General features: G+C 44.8%; 1 protein-coding gene across 5 annotated transcripts in view; it reads right to left on the reverse strand.

The window, feature by feature from the left end:
- Positions 1–17,068, reverse strand: part of SCYL2 (SCY1 like pseudokinase 2) — a 158,511-nt gene that overhangs the window by 93,967 nt on the left and 47,476 nt on the right. For all 5 annotated transcript variants that reach the window (XM_063927837.1, XM_063927836.1, XM_063927835.1 and 2 more), the window contains one exon: positions 2,381–2,525. In XM_063927837.1, the coding sequence (XP_063783907.1) occupies positions 2,381–2,525 (145 nt within the window). The remainder of the gene's footprint in view (positions 1–2,380; positions 2,526–17,068) is intronic.

Raw genomic sequence — 17,068 nt, forward strand, 5'->3', positions numbered from 1 at the left:
CAGGAAGGCAATCTTACAACAGTGGATCCACAACATACCTCCTAATATATCGATGGTGACCTCTAGACTATTTTTTTTATTCACCATGGACTGGCTGGAGACCTCTATCCATAAGGAGAGGCTCACCCCTGCCTTGTTCCAATGTTGGAACACCTACATTTTGGCACTCCCCTTACATACTAAACAGGCCATTGACAAATGCTTTCAATCTACCTCATGGTACCTCCTCCACGCTATAGACCACCCTAACCCCTTGAACATCTAACTTACCCTTTCTCTTCTTCTCTGGACCCCTCTCCACTCCCTTCTATATTCAATTGTGTACCGGGTTGATTGGAAATATAGGCCCCCGATTTGGGAAGATTGTACTGTGGATGGATCGACGGCTCGTGTCCCATAGTAGGCATTACATGTTAGTTTATTTTCTTATGTTTTAGGTATTTTATATAAGTTTAGGGATTTTTTGGATAATTTGTCTTTACTAATGGAGAATCGATAATTGATCCATCCCTTTTCATCTATAATCTACTCCGCTTTGGTAATTAAAACACACTATAAATTCCCTGATATCACTAGTTATACACATGTTCCCTTTCTTGGAAGGGTATAAAAGTTTTTATATGAGGAAAAGTTTGAAAATATGTTTTGATCTCTACCTGGTATTATATGAGACTGAATAATATGTAACTCCCTGTCTCCTGTTAGGAGGATTTTGTATAATGTACATTATATTGTACAATGTTAACTATATACTTTATTTCATGTCTCGAAATGCTGCTTACTTATTCTGTACGATGTGAGATTGTAATAAAAATAGTTTGAAAAAAAAAAAAAGAAAGAGTGCAGAGAGATAAGGGCATCTCGTGAAAATGGATTTACCATGCACCAGTTCTATTATCATATAATGGGATATATAACCGCTATGATGCGTGTGTGTGTGTATATATATATATATATATATATATATATATATATATATATATATATATATATATATATATATATATATATATATATGGCAGATGTGGACCGGCACTCCTCCTGATGGCCACTCGTGACCCTGGTGCCTCCTGGTAACAATGTGCAGTATCCCAATAAAGATGACAGCGGCACTCAGGGTTTTGTAAACATGCAAAAGTTGTATTCAAAACGTGAATAAATAAGCCGACGTTTCGGGGCTTACCCGCCCCTTTGTCAAGGTGGCGGGTAAGCCCCGAAACGTCGGCTTATTTATTCACGTTTTGAATACAACTTTTGCATGTTTACAAAACCCTGAGTGCCGCTGTCATCTTTATTGGGATACTATATATATATATATATACATATACACATACATATACATACACACACACACACACACACACACACACACACACACACACACACACATATATATATATATATATATATACACATATATATATATAAATATACATATATATATATATACACACACACACATATATATATATATATATATATATATACACACACACACACATATACATATATACACATATACATAAATATACACACACACATATATATATATATATATATATATATATATACACACACACATATACATATATACACATATACATAAATATACACACACATATATATATATACACACACACACACATATATATATATATATATACATATATACATATACATATATATATATATATATATATACACACACACACACACACACACACACACACACACACACACACACACACACGATAGGTTATATACTATAGCCACTTCACAGAATTACACATATTATTGATGGTGGTCTCTGATTTTTATACTACCGGCAATAAGCAGCTATTCTTGTATATAGAATACACAGCAGATAATTTAGAATGGAGATAGATAAACTACAGGTTTCTGATAATCATAGCTTCCAGTTTAAAAGGAATGCTCTAAATCAGGAATGTCCAAACTGCGGCCCTCCAGCTGTTGACATCCCAGTATGCCTTGACACAGCTTTGGCATTCTCTGACAGCAAAACTGTGTCAGGGCATACTGGGATATGTAGTTTCACAACAGCTGGAGGGCCGCAGTTTGGACATGCCTGCTCTAAATAAACTCTTGCCTCTTAAGTAGAAAATTAGGATGATCTATTATCGAAAGCAGTGTACTTGTGAATTAAATAATGTTCTATTATTTGTATAGCTGCCTAATGTTCTGGTAGTGACCACCTGCAGTCCCTGAACTATAAGTCGGCAGCTAAACAAATAAGCTGTTTACTCCTCTCTCACATGCATTATTCCACACACACAGAAAATGTCCTCTACTCATTCACCTCATGAATCCAAACAAAGAATAAATGGGATTATGTTTATTGTTCTGTTAGACGTGTCCTTACCTGAAGCAGCCCGTATTTTGTCTCCACATCATATAGTTTATGATCCTTAATATCAGCAGGAAGTGGGGATGGAAGATTGTCCCAGCTACCAAGAACATTCGCTAAGCTTGCAAACACAGGTTCTGTGCAAAACGCAAGACAATCCCTGTGTGAAACCAAAATCCATGTTAATTGTATGTTCTGAACTGCACAGAATTTTTTTGTTTCTCTCTTATCTGACAATGTTATAAAATGAGCAGAAAATGTTTTTCCATTATTAAAAGGAAATTTTACAGCCCCAAAGAGACATCTCAATCGGGAACACCAAATAAAAGGTAGCATTCATGGGAAACCAGTTAAACTGGTTACACAAGTGGGTTAGTGGTCCAATTTAGATCTCATTGGGTAGAGGCTGCCACACTTGTGGGCTCATACCTATCAACAGTATTCACCAATAGGGATACAAACCTGATCTCTATAATTCCCAGATTAACTAAATCAATCTGGATAGGGATCTTAACGCTCAAATCATACAGCCAGAATTCAGAGAAATTGAGTTTGGCTATACAGGTCTGGTCATTCAGCCATGAGAACAATGAAAGGTTAAGTAAACACATGGCACAAAACCACAGCTCTGCATAGTTGTGAGAGAGTCACTGTCCGATTTTACTCAATACTAGTTCACCAAATTGTATAAGGGTTATTCCGCAACAAATCAACACAGGTTTCAGACTGAGCATTTCAGATTGTAATGAAATTTGGTATCAGAAATGTTGCCATGGGTGTAAAGAAAACACTCGAATTTTAAGCTTTATATGTCTTTAAAGCTGCAAATTTTTTCACTAAATATTTGATGTTAAAAAAAATTAAATTGCACTTGCAGCTCACCTAATTGAGCTAGAGTTGGGCGAGGTCTCATTTTAAACCTCTTTTTATTGGCTTTCATATGATCTATAACACAGCAGTATGTTTCCGTAAAAAAATAATCAAAAATTCTAAAAATTTTACACAAAATTTAGATTATCAAAAAGCCAATATTTTACATTTTTGGAAAAAACTCCAAAAAATAGTTAACATCTACAAAGTTTTATTTTGGAATCAAAAGCTTTCATTTTTGAGTGATTCATGAAAATTTTATTTAAAAAATCAACAAACAATGCACGTTTCTCTTCACGAGTGTTTGGAAGGAGTCGTCCATGTGGAGTATCTTATGTAGTGAAGTGGAAAAAACAGTATGAGTATTTTTTTTATTTTTAAAAAATACTGGCTTTTTGAGAAAAGCAAAGTTTTGTGTTTGAATGTTTATGGAAACATACTGCTGTGTTATATATCATATGAAAGCCCATAAAAAGAGGTTTAAAATGAGACATTGTCCAATTCTCTAGCTTAATTAGGTGAACTGCAAGTGCAGTTGAAAAAAAAATGTCAACAACACATTTTTGTGAAAAAACTGGAGCTTTAAAAAAGGCACATACAGGAATTCAAAACCGTTAAACATATCAGCCGAAGAAGTTGGGTTTTCTGTACACACATGGCAGCATTTATTATACCAAATTTCATTCCAATCTGAAATGGTCAGTCTGAAACCTGTATTGAGTTGGTGTGGAATAACTTTAAAGATGTATACAGGAAGATGTTTGACTTTATGGGCAAGAGAAAACCCTTCAAATCATCTTACTCAAAGTTTCTAAATTATATCTGGTAGTGCAATGCTCTACACTGCCATCATCTTCTAGTTACTCAGTGCTTATAGTACATGTAAGAGAAGACAACTAAAGAATAAACCTGTTATTGTGCACTCAATGTACTGTGGCAAGAGTGTGCATTATTGCAGTATTAGAGAGCGCCAATGCGGAGAAGAGGACAGTAAAGGATAAAGCCAAGCTTTGCTAGCACAACTCAGAAGCTCAGTCAAGGTGTACTGTATATGCATATCCAATATACAGGTTGAGTATCCCATATCCAAATATTCCGAAATACGGACTTTTTTGAGTGAGAGTGAGATAGTGAAACCTTTGTTTTTTGATGGCTCAATGTACACAAACTTTGTTTAATACACAAAGTTATTAAAAATATTGTATTAAATGACCTTCAGGCTGTGTGTATAAGGTGTATATGAATCATAAATGAATTGTGTGAATGTACACACACTTTGTTTAATGCACAAAGTTATAAAAAATATTGGCTAAAATTACCTTCAGGCTATGTGTATAAGGTGTATATGTAACATAAATGCATCCTGTGCTTAGATTTAGGTCCCATCGCCATGATATCTCATTGTGGTATGCAATTATTCCAAAATACGGAAAAGTCCGATATCTAAAATACCTCTGGTCCCAAGCATTTTGGATAAGGGAGACTCAACCTGTACTATATAGCAGGAATTAATCTCGACAAATGGTAGGGACCAGGCATCACAAATACGAATTTCAAATAAATGAAGATAGATATCATATATACATAATACAAAGATCCTACAGAGAGCCAGTATTATTTAATGCTATGGTGTACTATACTATGTGTAATATAAGAGAAGTAACAAGTAGACATTAGTATACACAGGTAACAAATCACTGTACAACACATTAGATGCTATATTGGCAAACAAACAATATAGCAGTACATAGGCAATACTAACCTTACAAAACAATCATCTTTCTATCATTTAAACTATGTGATCACACAGGAATAAAGGGGCTAATTCAGACCCTATCGCTGCTGTGCGTTTTCGCACAGCGGGCAATCAGGTCTGAACTGCGCATGTGCTGCAGTGCGCCGGCGCATGCCAGAGATGCGATCGCCTCTACCTGGTTGACAGGCAGAGGCATTCGCTGTGCGGGAGGGGGCGGGCTGGCTGCGTTGGGCCACCGTTTGGGGCGGCGCGGTCCGGGCAACGCAGGTGTGCCCGGACCGTGCAAGGGCTGGCCGCGGCGGCTGCGTGACATGGCGAAAAGACGCCTAACAGCGCAGCAATGCTGCGCAGTTAGGGACCTACTCGCCGGGTGTGCTAGCATTGCCGCAGGGCAGACTAGCCCTGTGCTGGGCATACCACCGCATGTCCGGGTGGCTGATCGTAACAGTGCAGCTACGATCAGGTCTGAATTAGACCCAAAGTTCCAGCAAAAGCTCCAATCTTCAGACAGTAAGCAGAAACGTGTATGAAAAAAGTATTCAAACACTTTACCTGCCCATCTGCGTTTCCATCTGGGAAGGTGCATGCTAGTAACATAACAAGGTCACCTCAATGACCGGCTCACTACCATTTTGGTCAACCCCATCAATTACAACTTTTCCCTACAGCTTCTTCAAGCAGCATCATTCACATCTTAATGAACCCCTGACGATAAAGGGACATTGGGACTGCTTTATTTAAGGTATCATTAGTGCTTTATAATCTTATTAATTTATAGTGATACATTCGGAGCATCTTAAGCCTTACTCCGCATTCAACAAATAATTGACCTGCCCAGCTTCTAATAACAGAAGGATATTGCAACTCTGCTTTCACCACTACATAATGCACAACAGCACAAAAACATAAGGTGAGGTAGAGACAGTGCCATATTGTGCCAGTAAGGGTCATTTAGTGAAGTGCCATAGCTCAGTGCAAACGCACAGACATCACAAGCTTTGCACATATACGCCCGATTTTATGACTAAGGCCTAAGCACAACGATTTGTGGGCCAGCATTTATTTGTAGAGGAAAGAAGTCAGAACTTGCTAAAGGGGTGAATTAGGAGAACCAGGCTACATGTAGAATTGATGCACAGTGTCACTACTTTTGCAATAAAATGGAAAAACTTGTTAATTTGTAGAAATAAACTATTTAACTGGCTAATATTTATTCCAAACACTGCCCAGAAATTGGCATTTTTTATTATATTTATATGATTGAATTAGGTTAAGAATGTTTATTTAAAACTATCTGGGATACCCGGCGTTGCCAGGATGGAGATGGTACCTGAAGTACACCTGCAGCCCTCATTTATGTATATTGTCCTCGACTATAAACCCATTCCATTGATCTGCCATATTGAGTGCTGAGCTGCTCATGAGCCTGCCAGGCACTCTGCTACGACCCCCGGGGCAGCTGCTGTATACTGTATATCACTGCCTGCAGGATGACCTGTAAGATCAGATAGTGAGCTAAATGCTAATAATGCACACTAAAAATAAGAATTTACTCACCGGTAATTCTATTTCTCGTAGTCCGTAGTGGATGCTGGGTACTCCGTAAGGACCATGGGGTATAGACGGGCTCCGCAGGAGACTGGGCACTCTTAAAAGAAAGATTAGGTACTATATCTGGTGTGCACTGGCTCCTCCCTCTATGCCCCTCCTCCAGACCTCAGTTAGGGAAACTGTGCCCGGAAGAGCTGACATTACTAGGAAAGGATTTGGAATCCAGGGTAAGACTCATACCAGCCACACCAATCACACCGTACAACTCGTGATAACTATACCCAGTTAACAGTATGAACAATAACTGAGCCTCTCTCAACAGATGGCTCATACAATAACCCTTTAGTTAAGCAATAACTATATACATGTATTGCAGAGAGTCCGCACTTGGGACGGGCTCCCAGCATCCACTACGGACTACGAGAAATAGAATTACCGGTGAGTAAATTCTTATTTTCTCTGACGTCCTAGTGGATGCTGGGTACTCTGTAAGGACCATGGGGATTATACCAAAGCTCCCAAACGGGCGGGAGAGTGCGGATGACTCTGCAGCACCGAATGAGCAAACTCAAGGTCCTCCTCAGCCAGGGTATCAAACTTGTAGAATTTTGCAAAAGTGTTTGAACCCGACCAAGTAGCAGCTCGGCAAAGTTGTAAAGCCGAGACCCCTCGGGCAGCCGCCCAAGAAGAGCCCACCTTCCTCGTGGAATGGGCTTTTACTAATTTAGGATGCGGCAGTCCAGCCGCAGAATGTGCAAGCTGAATCGTGCTACAGATCCAGCGAGCAATAGTTTGCTTTGAAGCAGGAGCACCCAGCTTGTTGGGTGCATGCAGGATAAATAGCGAGTCAGTTTTTCTGACTCTAGCCGTCCTGGAAACAAAGTTTCAGGGCCCGGACTACGTCCAGCAACTTGGAATCCTCCAAGTCCCTAGTAGCCGCAGGCACCACAATAGGTTGGTTCAAATGAAACGATGATACCACCTTAGGGAGAAATTGGGGACGAGTCCTCCATTCTGCCCTTTCCATATGGAAGATCAGATATGGGCTTTTACATGACAAAGCCGCCAATTCTGACACACGCCTTGTCCAAGCTAAGGCCAAAAGCATGACCACTTTCCACGTGAGATATTTTAGCTCCACGGTTTTAAGTGGCTCAAACCAGTGGGATTTTAGGAATCCAACACACGTTAAAATCCCAAAGTGCCACTGGAGGCACAAAAGGGGCTGAATATGCAGCACCCCTGTAACAACGTCTGAACTTCAGGCAGTGAAGCCAATTCTTTTTAAGAGAAAAAGGGATAGGGCCGAAATCTTGGCCTTTATGGATCCTAATTTTAGGCCCATAGTCACTCCTGACTGTAGGAAGTGCAGGAATCGACTTCCCTGGAATTCCTCTGTAGGGCCTTCCCGGCCACACACCAAGCAACCTATTTTCGCCATATACAGTGAAAAAGTCTTGCTGTCACGTCTTTCCTAGCCTTTATCAGCGTAGGAATAACTGCATCCGGAATGCCCTTTTCCGCTAGGATCCGGCGGTCAACCGCCATGCCGTCCAACGCAGCAGCGGTAAGTCTTGGATCAGACAGGGTCCCTGTTGCAACATGTCCTGACTGAGAGGCAGAGGCCATGGGTCCTCAGAGCATTTCTTGCAGTTCCGGGTACCGAGTCCTTCTTGGCCAATCCGGAGCAAAGAATATTGTTCACACTCCTCCGTTTATTACAATTCTCAGCCCTTGGGTCTGAGAGGAAGAGGAGGGAATATATAGACCGACTGGAACACCCACGGTGTTACTAGTGCGACCACAGCTATCGCCTGAGAGTCCCTTGACCCAGCGTAAAACCTTTTTTATCTTTTTATTGAGGTGGGACGCCATGTAGTCCACCTGAGGCAGTTTCCATCAATTTGCAAAACTGCGTGAAGACTTCCTGATGAAGTCACCGTTTTCCCGGGTGGAGGTCGTGTCCACTCCCGGAATGAACACTGCTGACAGTGCGCTTACTTGATTCTCCGCCCAGCGAAGAATTCTGGTGGCTTCTACCCTTGCCACCCTGCTCCTTGTGCCGCCCTGGCGGTTTACATGAGCCCCTGCGGTCTGACTGGATCAGAACCGGTTGGTCGCGAAGCAGGAACTCCGCTTGACTTAGGGCGTTGTATATGGCCCTTAGTTCCAGGATATTGATGTGAAGGCAAGTCTGTTGGCTTGACCACAAACCTTGGAATTTACTTCCCTGTGTAACTGCCCCCCACCCTCGGAGGCTTGCATCCGTGGTCACCAGGACCCAGTCCGGAATGCCGAATCTGCGGCCCTCGAGAAGGTGAGCACTCCGCAGCCACCACAGGAGAGACACCCTGGCCCTGGGGGATAGGGTGATTAACCGATGCATCTGAAGATGTGATCCGGACCACTTGTCCAGTAAGTTCCATTGTCCTTGCATGGAACCAGCCGAAGGGGATGGCCTCGTATGATGCCATCACCCTTCCCAGGACTCGAGTGCAGTGATGCACTGACACCTGTTTTGGTTTTCAATGGATTCCTGACCAGTGTCATGAGCTCCTGAGCTCTCTCTATCGGGAGATAAACCCTCTTCTGGTCTGTGTCTAGGATCATGCCTAGGCGAGGCAGATGAGCTGTAGGAACCAACTGCGACTTCGGAATATATAGAATCCAGTCGTGTTGCCGTTTCACTTCCAGAGAAGGTGATACGCTGTCCAGCAACTGCTCTCTTGATCTCGCTTTTATGAGGAGATCATCCAAGTATGTGATAATAGTGACACATTGCTTCCGCAGGAGCACCCTCATATCCGCCATTACCTTGGTGAAATTGGTAATGACAATCCCGTACCGCAATTCTGAAGTACGCCTGATGAGGTGGATAAATGGGGACACGAAGGTATGCATCCCTTATGTCCCGATTCATTTCAGGCTTGCAATGACCGCTCTTAGCGATTCCATCTTGAACCTGAACCTTTTCAGGTATATGTTCAGGGATTTTAATACAATATGGGTCTAACCGAAGCGTCTGGTTTCGGTATTATAACATGGTCGAATAATAACACCCTCTTGTTGAAGGAGGGGACCCTTGACCACCACCTGTTGAAGATACAATTTACGAATTGCAGTTAACACTTGCTCCCTCTCTTGGGGGGAAGCCCGCCGGGTCCTCGGTGAGGGGGCATCTTCTCACAGTCCAGCCTGTATCCCTGCGATACAATTTCTATTGCCCAGGGATCTAACCGGGAGTGAACCCACTTGTGGCTGAACTTACGAAGGCGTGTCTCCACCGGGCCTAGCTCCGCCTGTGGAGCCCCAGCGACATGCGGTGGATTTTTGTAGAGGCCGGGGAGGACTTCTGTTCCTGGGGACTAGCTGTGTTGTACAGCTTCTTTCCTCTGCCCCCGGCTCTGACAAGAAAGGACGCACCTCAGACTTTATTGTTTCTTTATTCGAAAAGCTGCATTTAATAATGTCGTGCTTTCCTAGGCTGTGCAGGAATATAAGGCAAAATATCAGAATTACCAGTTATAGCTGTGGAGACCAGGCCCGAGAACCTTTCTCCACACAATCCTCAGCCTTCCATATGCCTCTTAAGTCGGCATCATCTCTCCAATGTATATTCTACAGGACACGTCAAGCAGAAATCGACATAGCTTTTGTCTCTAGGACCCAGTATACTCATGTCCCTTTGGGCATGCTTTATAATTATATATCTATCACTTAAGACAGCATCTTAAAATATTTATATGCATACTAGGGTCTCAATCTCTGCTGATAAGGTACCTGTCCACGCTGCCACAGCGCTATAAACCCATGCCGACACAATCGCCGGTCTGGGTAGTATACTAGAATGTGCACACTATCTGCAGGATCCATGAGAATAGCTAGTGCAAACAGGACACCCAAGGGGAAGATTCTCAACACATCCTGGCCCTAGTGGGGAAAGGATACAGCCTGAGAATTCTCTTGTGGGAAGCTGCCGTCTCTTGTCTGGAGAATCCCGCTCTTTTTCCTCATGAGAGGAGGGAGATTTACCTCAGCATTCTTCCCCTTAACATGTGTACTCTCGTGTCAGGGACATGAGTCATCAGTGATATGCAAATCATCTTTTATTCCAATAATCATATATTGAATATCTTTTAGCCCTCTTGGCTGTAACTTTGCATTATCGTAGTCGACAGTGGAGTTAAACTCTGTGTCGATACTTTGTTATTTTGGATAGTGAACATAGAGAGACTCTGAAGGACTCTGTGACATAGGGACAGACCAGGGTAGATTTCCTTTCTGTTCCCTAACCTTTTGTGCAATAATTTTACCTCAGCACTTACACATATCCAAACAGGTGTCGGCGTTGTCGACGGAGACACCCTCCCACACACATATCCGCTCTATCACCTCCTTAGAGGAGCCTTTTACCTCAGACATGTCGACACACGCGTACCTACACACCACACACACAGGGGATGATCTATTTGAAGACAGTTCCCCCACAAGGCCCTTTGGAGAGACAGAGAGAGAGTATGCCAGCACACACCACAATGCTATATAATACAGGGATGTACACTATACTAAGTGATTTTTCCCCTATAGCAGCTTATATACACAGTTTTGCGCCTAAATTTATGTGCAGCCCCCCCTCTCTTTTTTACCCTTTGTGTACCAGGATACTGCAGGGGAGAGCCTGGGGAGCTTCCTTCCAGCTGAGCTGTGAAGAGAAAATGGCGCCGGTGTGCTGAGGAAGAAGGCCCGGCCCCCTCAGCGGCAGGCTTCTGTCCTTTTATGTACTTTAATGGCGGGGGTTAATGCACATATACAGTTTATCAGACTGTATTATGTGCTTCTCGCCAAGTAAGGTAATCTAATTGCACCCATCAGTGACCAGAGTGTGTGGTGTGCTAAGGGAGCAATGGCGCACAGCTGCAGTGCTGTGCGCTACCTTAATGAAGACCGGAGTCTTCAGCCGCCGATTTTCAACTTCTCTTCGTTCTTCTGGCTCTGCAAGGGGGACGGCGGCGCGGCTCCGGGACCGGACGACCGAGGACTGGGCCTGTGTTCGATCCCTCTGGAGCTAATGGTGTCCAGTAGCCTTAGAAGCCCAAGCTAGCTGCAAGCAGGTAGGTTCGCTTCTCTCCCCTCAGTCCCACGTAGCAGTGAGTCTGTTGCCAGCAGATCTCACTGAAAATAAAAAACCTAACAAATACTTTCTTTTCTGGGAAGCTCAGGAGAGCCCCTAGGGTGCATCCAGCTCTGGCCGGGCACAGATACTAACTGAGGTCTGGAGGAGGGGCATAGAGGGAGGAGCCAGTGCACACCAGATATAGTACCTAATCTTTCCTTTAAGAGTGCCCAGTCTCCTGCGGAGCCCGTCTATACCCCATGGTCCTTACGGAGTACCCAGCATCCACTAGGACGTCAGAGAAATATATGGTCACTTGAAAAACGACTAACTCCGTATTTAATGTGTGCGGCTGTTGGAAAAGGGATATAACACAGCACTTTGTAATTAGTCATCTCTTCCAGCGTTTTCAAAGTTTTGCATTAACTATTGCTGCAGAGTTAGGTTCACTATAGGTAGGCTTACCGTGCCATCCCTTTACACCAGGATACTCATAGATTACACAGTTTCTGCGGCTGATTAAAACCAGGTGAAATGCAGCCTTGAAGTCTGCCTGCCACTGATCCTGTATAATTCATTAGAGTCTCCGTTTAAAGGGAAAGTATGGTAAGCTACAGGGCAGCTGAAACTGGGACACAGGATTGCTCTGCTTACAGACAGCTGACTGCATCATTTATTTCTGAACATCAGCTATAGCTTTTGTGGTTGTACCCAAATATCCATCAGTGAGATTCTAGCAGTTGTCCATGGCATTATCTGAGAGTGTGACAGTGTGTGTATATTATATAAGTGTGAGTGTGTGTATATTATGCATGAGTGTGTATATTATGCATGAGAGTGTGGGAGTATGAGTATATTATGTATGAGAGTGCGACAGTGTGTGTATACCCTTTAAACCGGGATGCTTATGAATTACACAGGTTCTTTGGGCGATTAAAACCAACTGAAATGCAGGCTTGAACCTGTGTAATTCATGAGTGTACTGGTTTAAAGGGATAGTGTTGTAATCCTAGTATATTATGTTTAAGGGCTGAAACACACGAGGTGGCTGGCGCCGCCCGGCAAACACCCGGCCGGCTTTAAACCGCTGCCGTGATGTAAAGACACATGCAGCGCAATGTGTCCTTACACACGACGCGGGCCCGGCCCAGCTGCCGGGTTGCAGCCGGGTCTCACCACTGGAAGGGCCGGCTGCCGGGCGGGCGCCTGGCCATCTTTGCAGCCAGTAAACCGTGTGTGTGAAGGGGAGCTTTCACACACAACGTTTTTTTCCCAAGCCGTGTCTAATGATGCGCATGCGCACAGCATCACACACGGCTCAAAGCCGTCCTGTGTGACAGACTCTGCCGGTTTCTCCCGGATGGCAAGAAGCCAGACAAAGTTTGTCCGGCTTTTTGCCATCCGGGAAAAACCGGAGTGTGTGTTACAGCCCTAAGAGTGTGACAATGTGTGGCCCCGATGAAGTTCCAACCATACCACCATGCCAAATTTGGTGGAGCTGCTGTAGGTACAAAACTCTGGCCATACATAAAGGACAGACAGACAAACACTTTCTTGCTTATTATATAGACATATCCAATCTGCTTTGATTGTTTTTTTATAAAAAAAAAAATATCAAACTTTTTTTTTTTTAATGAACATCGGTACAAACGGGATCCGGTCAAGATGCCGCCGGGCGGAATCCCGGCGGTCGAAATACCGACGCCGGAATCCCGACCGCCGCAATCCCGACATATTCTCCCTCCGTGGGTGTCCACGACACCCATAGAGGGAGAATATAATAGTGTGCCGAGCGTAGCGAGGCACCGTGCCCGCAGCGTGGCGAGCGAAGCGAGCCCGCAAGGGGCTGCGTTCCGCTCGCCACCCCTGTCGGGATTGTGTGGTCGGGATTCCGGCGTCGGTATTTCGACCGCCGGGATTCCGACCACCGGCATTTAGTACTGATCCCGGTACAAACATCAATGACTGATATATTGGATTAGTGATAATTGGACCATCATGACTCTATATTTTCCCAGAAGCTTGCCTCTCTCTGCAGGAAGGGGAGGTGTGTTTGTGCTGCCCAATCAGCAGTTATCGGTTGCACGGCAGGCACTGGGGGGAGGGAACATTAAAGCAGGGGGACCGCGAGGTTCCTCTAATAGCAGCGGCTGCAAGTAGATTCTTGGGCTTTCTGAATGACCACATCTGATGCGACTAAATCAGGGAAAGCCCAGCCTTGTGTGATCGCATCTGATGCGACCATGCTATGCAAGTGGTTAAAAAGGGATGGTGTGGTTGACGAGATGTGATTACTGTGTGGAGACACAGACTTTGGGGTCAGTCCAATTACCCATGAGTTCATCGTAATGCAAGTAAGTTTAGCTGTATATGCCCTGTGGGGCTGCGACAAAAAAAAAAATATTTTAAACCTATTGGTAAATCTATTTCTCCTAGTCCGTAGAGGATGCTGGGGACTCCGTAAGGACCATGGGGTATAGACGGGCTCCGCAGGAGATAGGGCACCTAAAAAGAACTTGGACTATGGGTGTGCACTGGCTCCTCCCTCTATGCCCCTCCTCCAGACCTCAGTTAGAGAACTGTGCCCAGAGGAGATGGACAATACAAGGCAGGATTTAGCAATCCAAGAGCAAGATTCATACCAGCCCACACCAATCATACCATGTAACCTGGAACATACATAACCAGTTAACAGTATGAAAAAAACACAACAGTAACGGTCCAAGACCGATGTCAACTGTAACATAACCCTTATGTAAGCAACAACTATATACAAGTATTGCAGAGTTTCCGCACTGGGACGGGCGCCCAGCATCCTCTACGGACTAGGAGAAATAGATTTACCGGTAGGTTTAAAATCTTATTTTCTCTTACGTCCTAGAGGATGCTGGGGACTCCGTAAGGACCATGGGGTTTATACCAAAGCATCCAATCGGGCGGGAGAGTGCGGACGACTCTGCAGCACCGACTGAGCAAAAGCTAGGTCCTCATCAGCCAGGGTATCAAACTTGTAGAATTTAGCAAAAGTGTTTGACCCCGACCACGTCGCCGCTCGGCAAAGTTGTAAAGCCGAGACGCCTCGGGCAGCCGCCCAAGAAGAGCCCACCTTCCTAGTGGAATGGGCCTCAACCGAATTTGGTACCGGCAATCCAGCCGTAGAGTGAGCCTGCTGAATCGTATTACAGATCCAGCGAGCAATAGTCTGCTTTGAAGCAGGAGCGCCAATCTTATTAGCCGCATACAGGACAAACAGAGCCTCTGTTTTCCTAATTCTAGCCGTCCTGGCCACATAAATTTTTTAAGGCCCTGACTACGTCCAGGGATCTAGAATCCTCCAGGTCACCGGTAGCCACAGGCACCACTATAGGTTGATTCATATGGAACGATGAGACCACTTTATGCAAAAATTGCGGACGTGTCCTCAATTCAGCTCGATCCACATGAAAAATCAAGTAGGGGCTCTTGTGTGATAGAGCCGCCAATTCTGACACTCGCCTTGCTGATGCTAAGGCCAACAACATTACCACCTTCCAGGTAAGAAATTTCAACTCAACCTTGTTAAGCGGTTCAAACCAGTGCGATTTTAGGAACTGCAACACCACGTTCAGGTCCCATGGTGCCACTGCAGGCACAAAAGGGGGCTGGATGTGCAGCACTCCCTTTACAAACGTCTGGACTTCTGGAAGAGAAGCCAATTCCTTCTGAAAGAAAATCGAGAGGGCCGAAATCTGTACCTTAACCGAGCCTAATTTCAGGCCCATATCCACTCCTGTCTGTAGGAAGTGGAGAAGACGACCCAAATGAAAATCTTCCGTAGGTGCATTCTTGGTCTCACACCAAGACACATACTTTCGCCAGATATGGTGATAATGTTTTATCGTCACCTCCTTCCTAGCCTTTAATAAAGTAGGGATGACCTCTTCCGGAATCCTCTTTTTCGCTAGGATTCGGCGTTCAACCGCCATGCCGTCAAACGTAACCGCGGTAAGTCTTGAAATACACAGGGCCCCTGCTGCAACAGGTCTTCCCTCAGAGGAAGAGGCCAGGGGTCTCCTGTGAGCATCTCTTGTAGTTCCGAGTACCAAGCCCTTCGAGGCCAGTCTGGGACAACGAGTATCGTCTGTACTCTTCTTCGTCTTATGATCCTCAACACTTTCGTGATGAGAGGAAGAGGAGGGAACACGTAGACCGATTCGAACACCCACGGTGTTACCAGTGCGTCTACTGCTACTGCCTGAGGGTCCCGAGACCTGGCGCAATACCTCCGAAGTTTTTTGTTGAGGCGTGATGCCATCATGTCTATTTGAGGAGTTCCCCAAAAACGTGTTACGTCTGCAAAGACTTCTTGACGAAGTCCCCACTCTCCTGGATGGAGATCGTGTCTGCTGAGGAAGTCTGCTTCCCAGTTGTCCACTCCCGGAATGAAGACAGCCGACAGAGCGCTTACATGATTTTCCGCCCAGCGAAGGATCCTTGTGGCTTCCGCCATCGCGACTCTGCTTCTTGTCCCGCCTTGGCGGTTTTCATGAGCCACTGCTGTGACATTGTCTGATTGAATCAGAACCGGAAGGTTTCGAAGAAAACTCTCCGCTTGTCGAAGGCCGTTGTAAATGGCCCTGAGTTCCAACACATTGATGTGTAGACAGGACTCCTGGTCTGACCAAAGACCCTGAAAAGTATTTCCCTGTGTGACCGCTCCCCATCCTCGGAGGCTCGCGTCCGTGGTAACCAGGATCCAGTCCTGAATCCCGAACCTGCGACCCTCCAGCAGGTGAGCACCTTGCAACCACCACAGGAGGGACACTCTGGTTCCTGGGGACAGAGTTATTTTCCGATGTAAATGCAGATGGGACCCGGACCACTTGTCCAGAAGGTCCCATTGAAAAGTCCTCGCATGGAACCTTCCGAAGGGAATGGCCTCGTAGGCCGCCACCATTTTCCCCAGAACTCGAGTGCATTGGTGAACGGACACCCTTTTCGGTTTTAGCAGTTCTCTTGACCATGTTCTGGATGTCTTGGGCTTTCTCTATTGGAAGGAAGACCTTCATTTGTTCCGTATCCAGTATCATACCTAGGAACGGTAGTCGAGTTGTCGGAATCAACTGTGACTTCGGTAGATTTAGAATCCAACCGTGTTGCTGGAGCACTCTCAGAGAGAGCGCCACACTGCTCAGCAATTTCTCTCTTGATCTCGCTTTTATCAGGAGATCATCCAAGTATGGGATAATTGTGACTCCATGCTTGCGCAAGACCACCATGATTTCCGCCATTATCTTGGTGAAAATCCTCGGGGCCGTGGAAAGTCCAAACGGCAACGTCTGAAATTGGTAATGACAATCCTGTACAGCGAATCTCAGGTATTCCTGATGGGGGGCATATATGGGGACATGAAGGTACGCATCCTTTATGTCCA

Source organism: Pseudophryne corroboree, chromosome 6 (genome assembly GCF_028390025.1).
Source record: "Pseudophryne corroboree isolate aPseCor3 chromosome 6, aPseCor3.hap2, whole genome shotgun sequence".
Taxonomy (NCBI): domain Eukaryota; kingdom Metazoa; phylum Chordata; class Amphibia; order Anura; family Myobatrachidae; genus Pseudophryne; species Pseudophryne corroboree.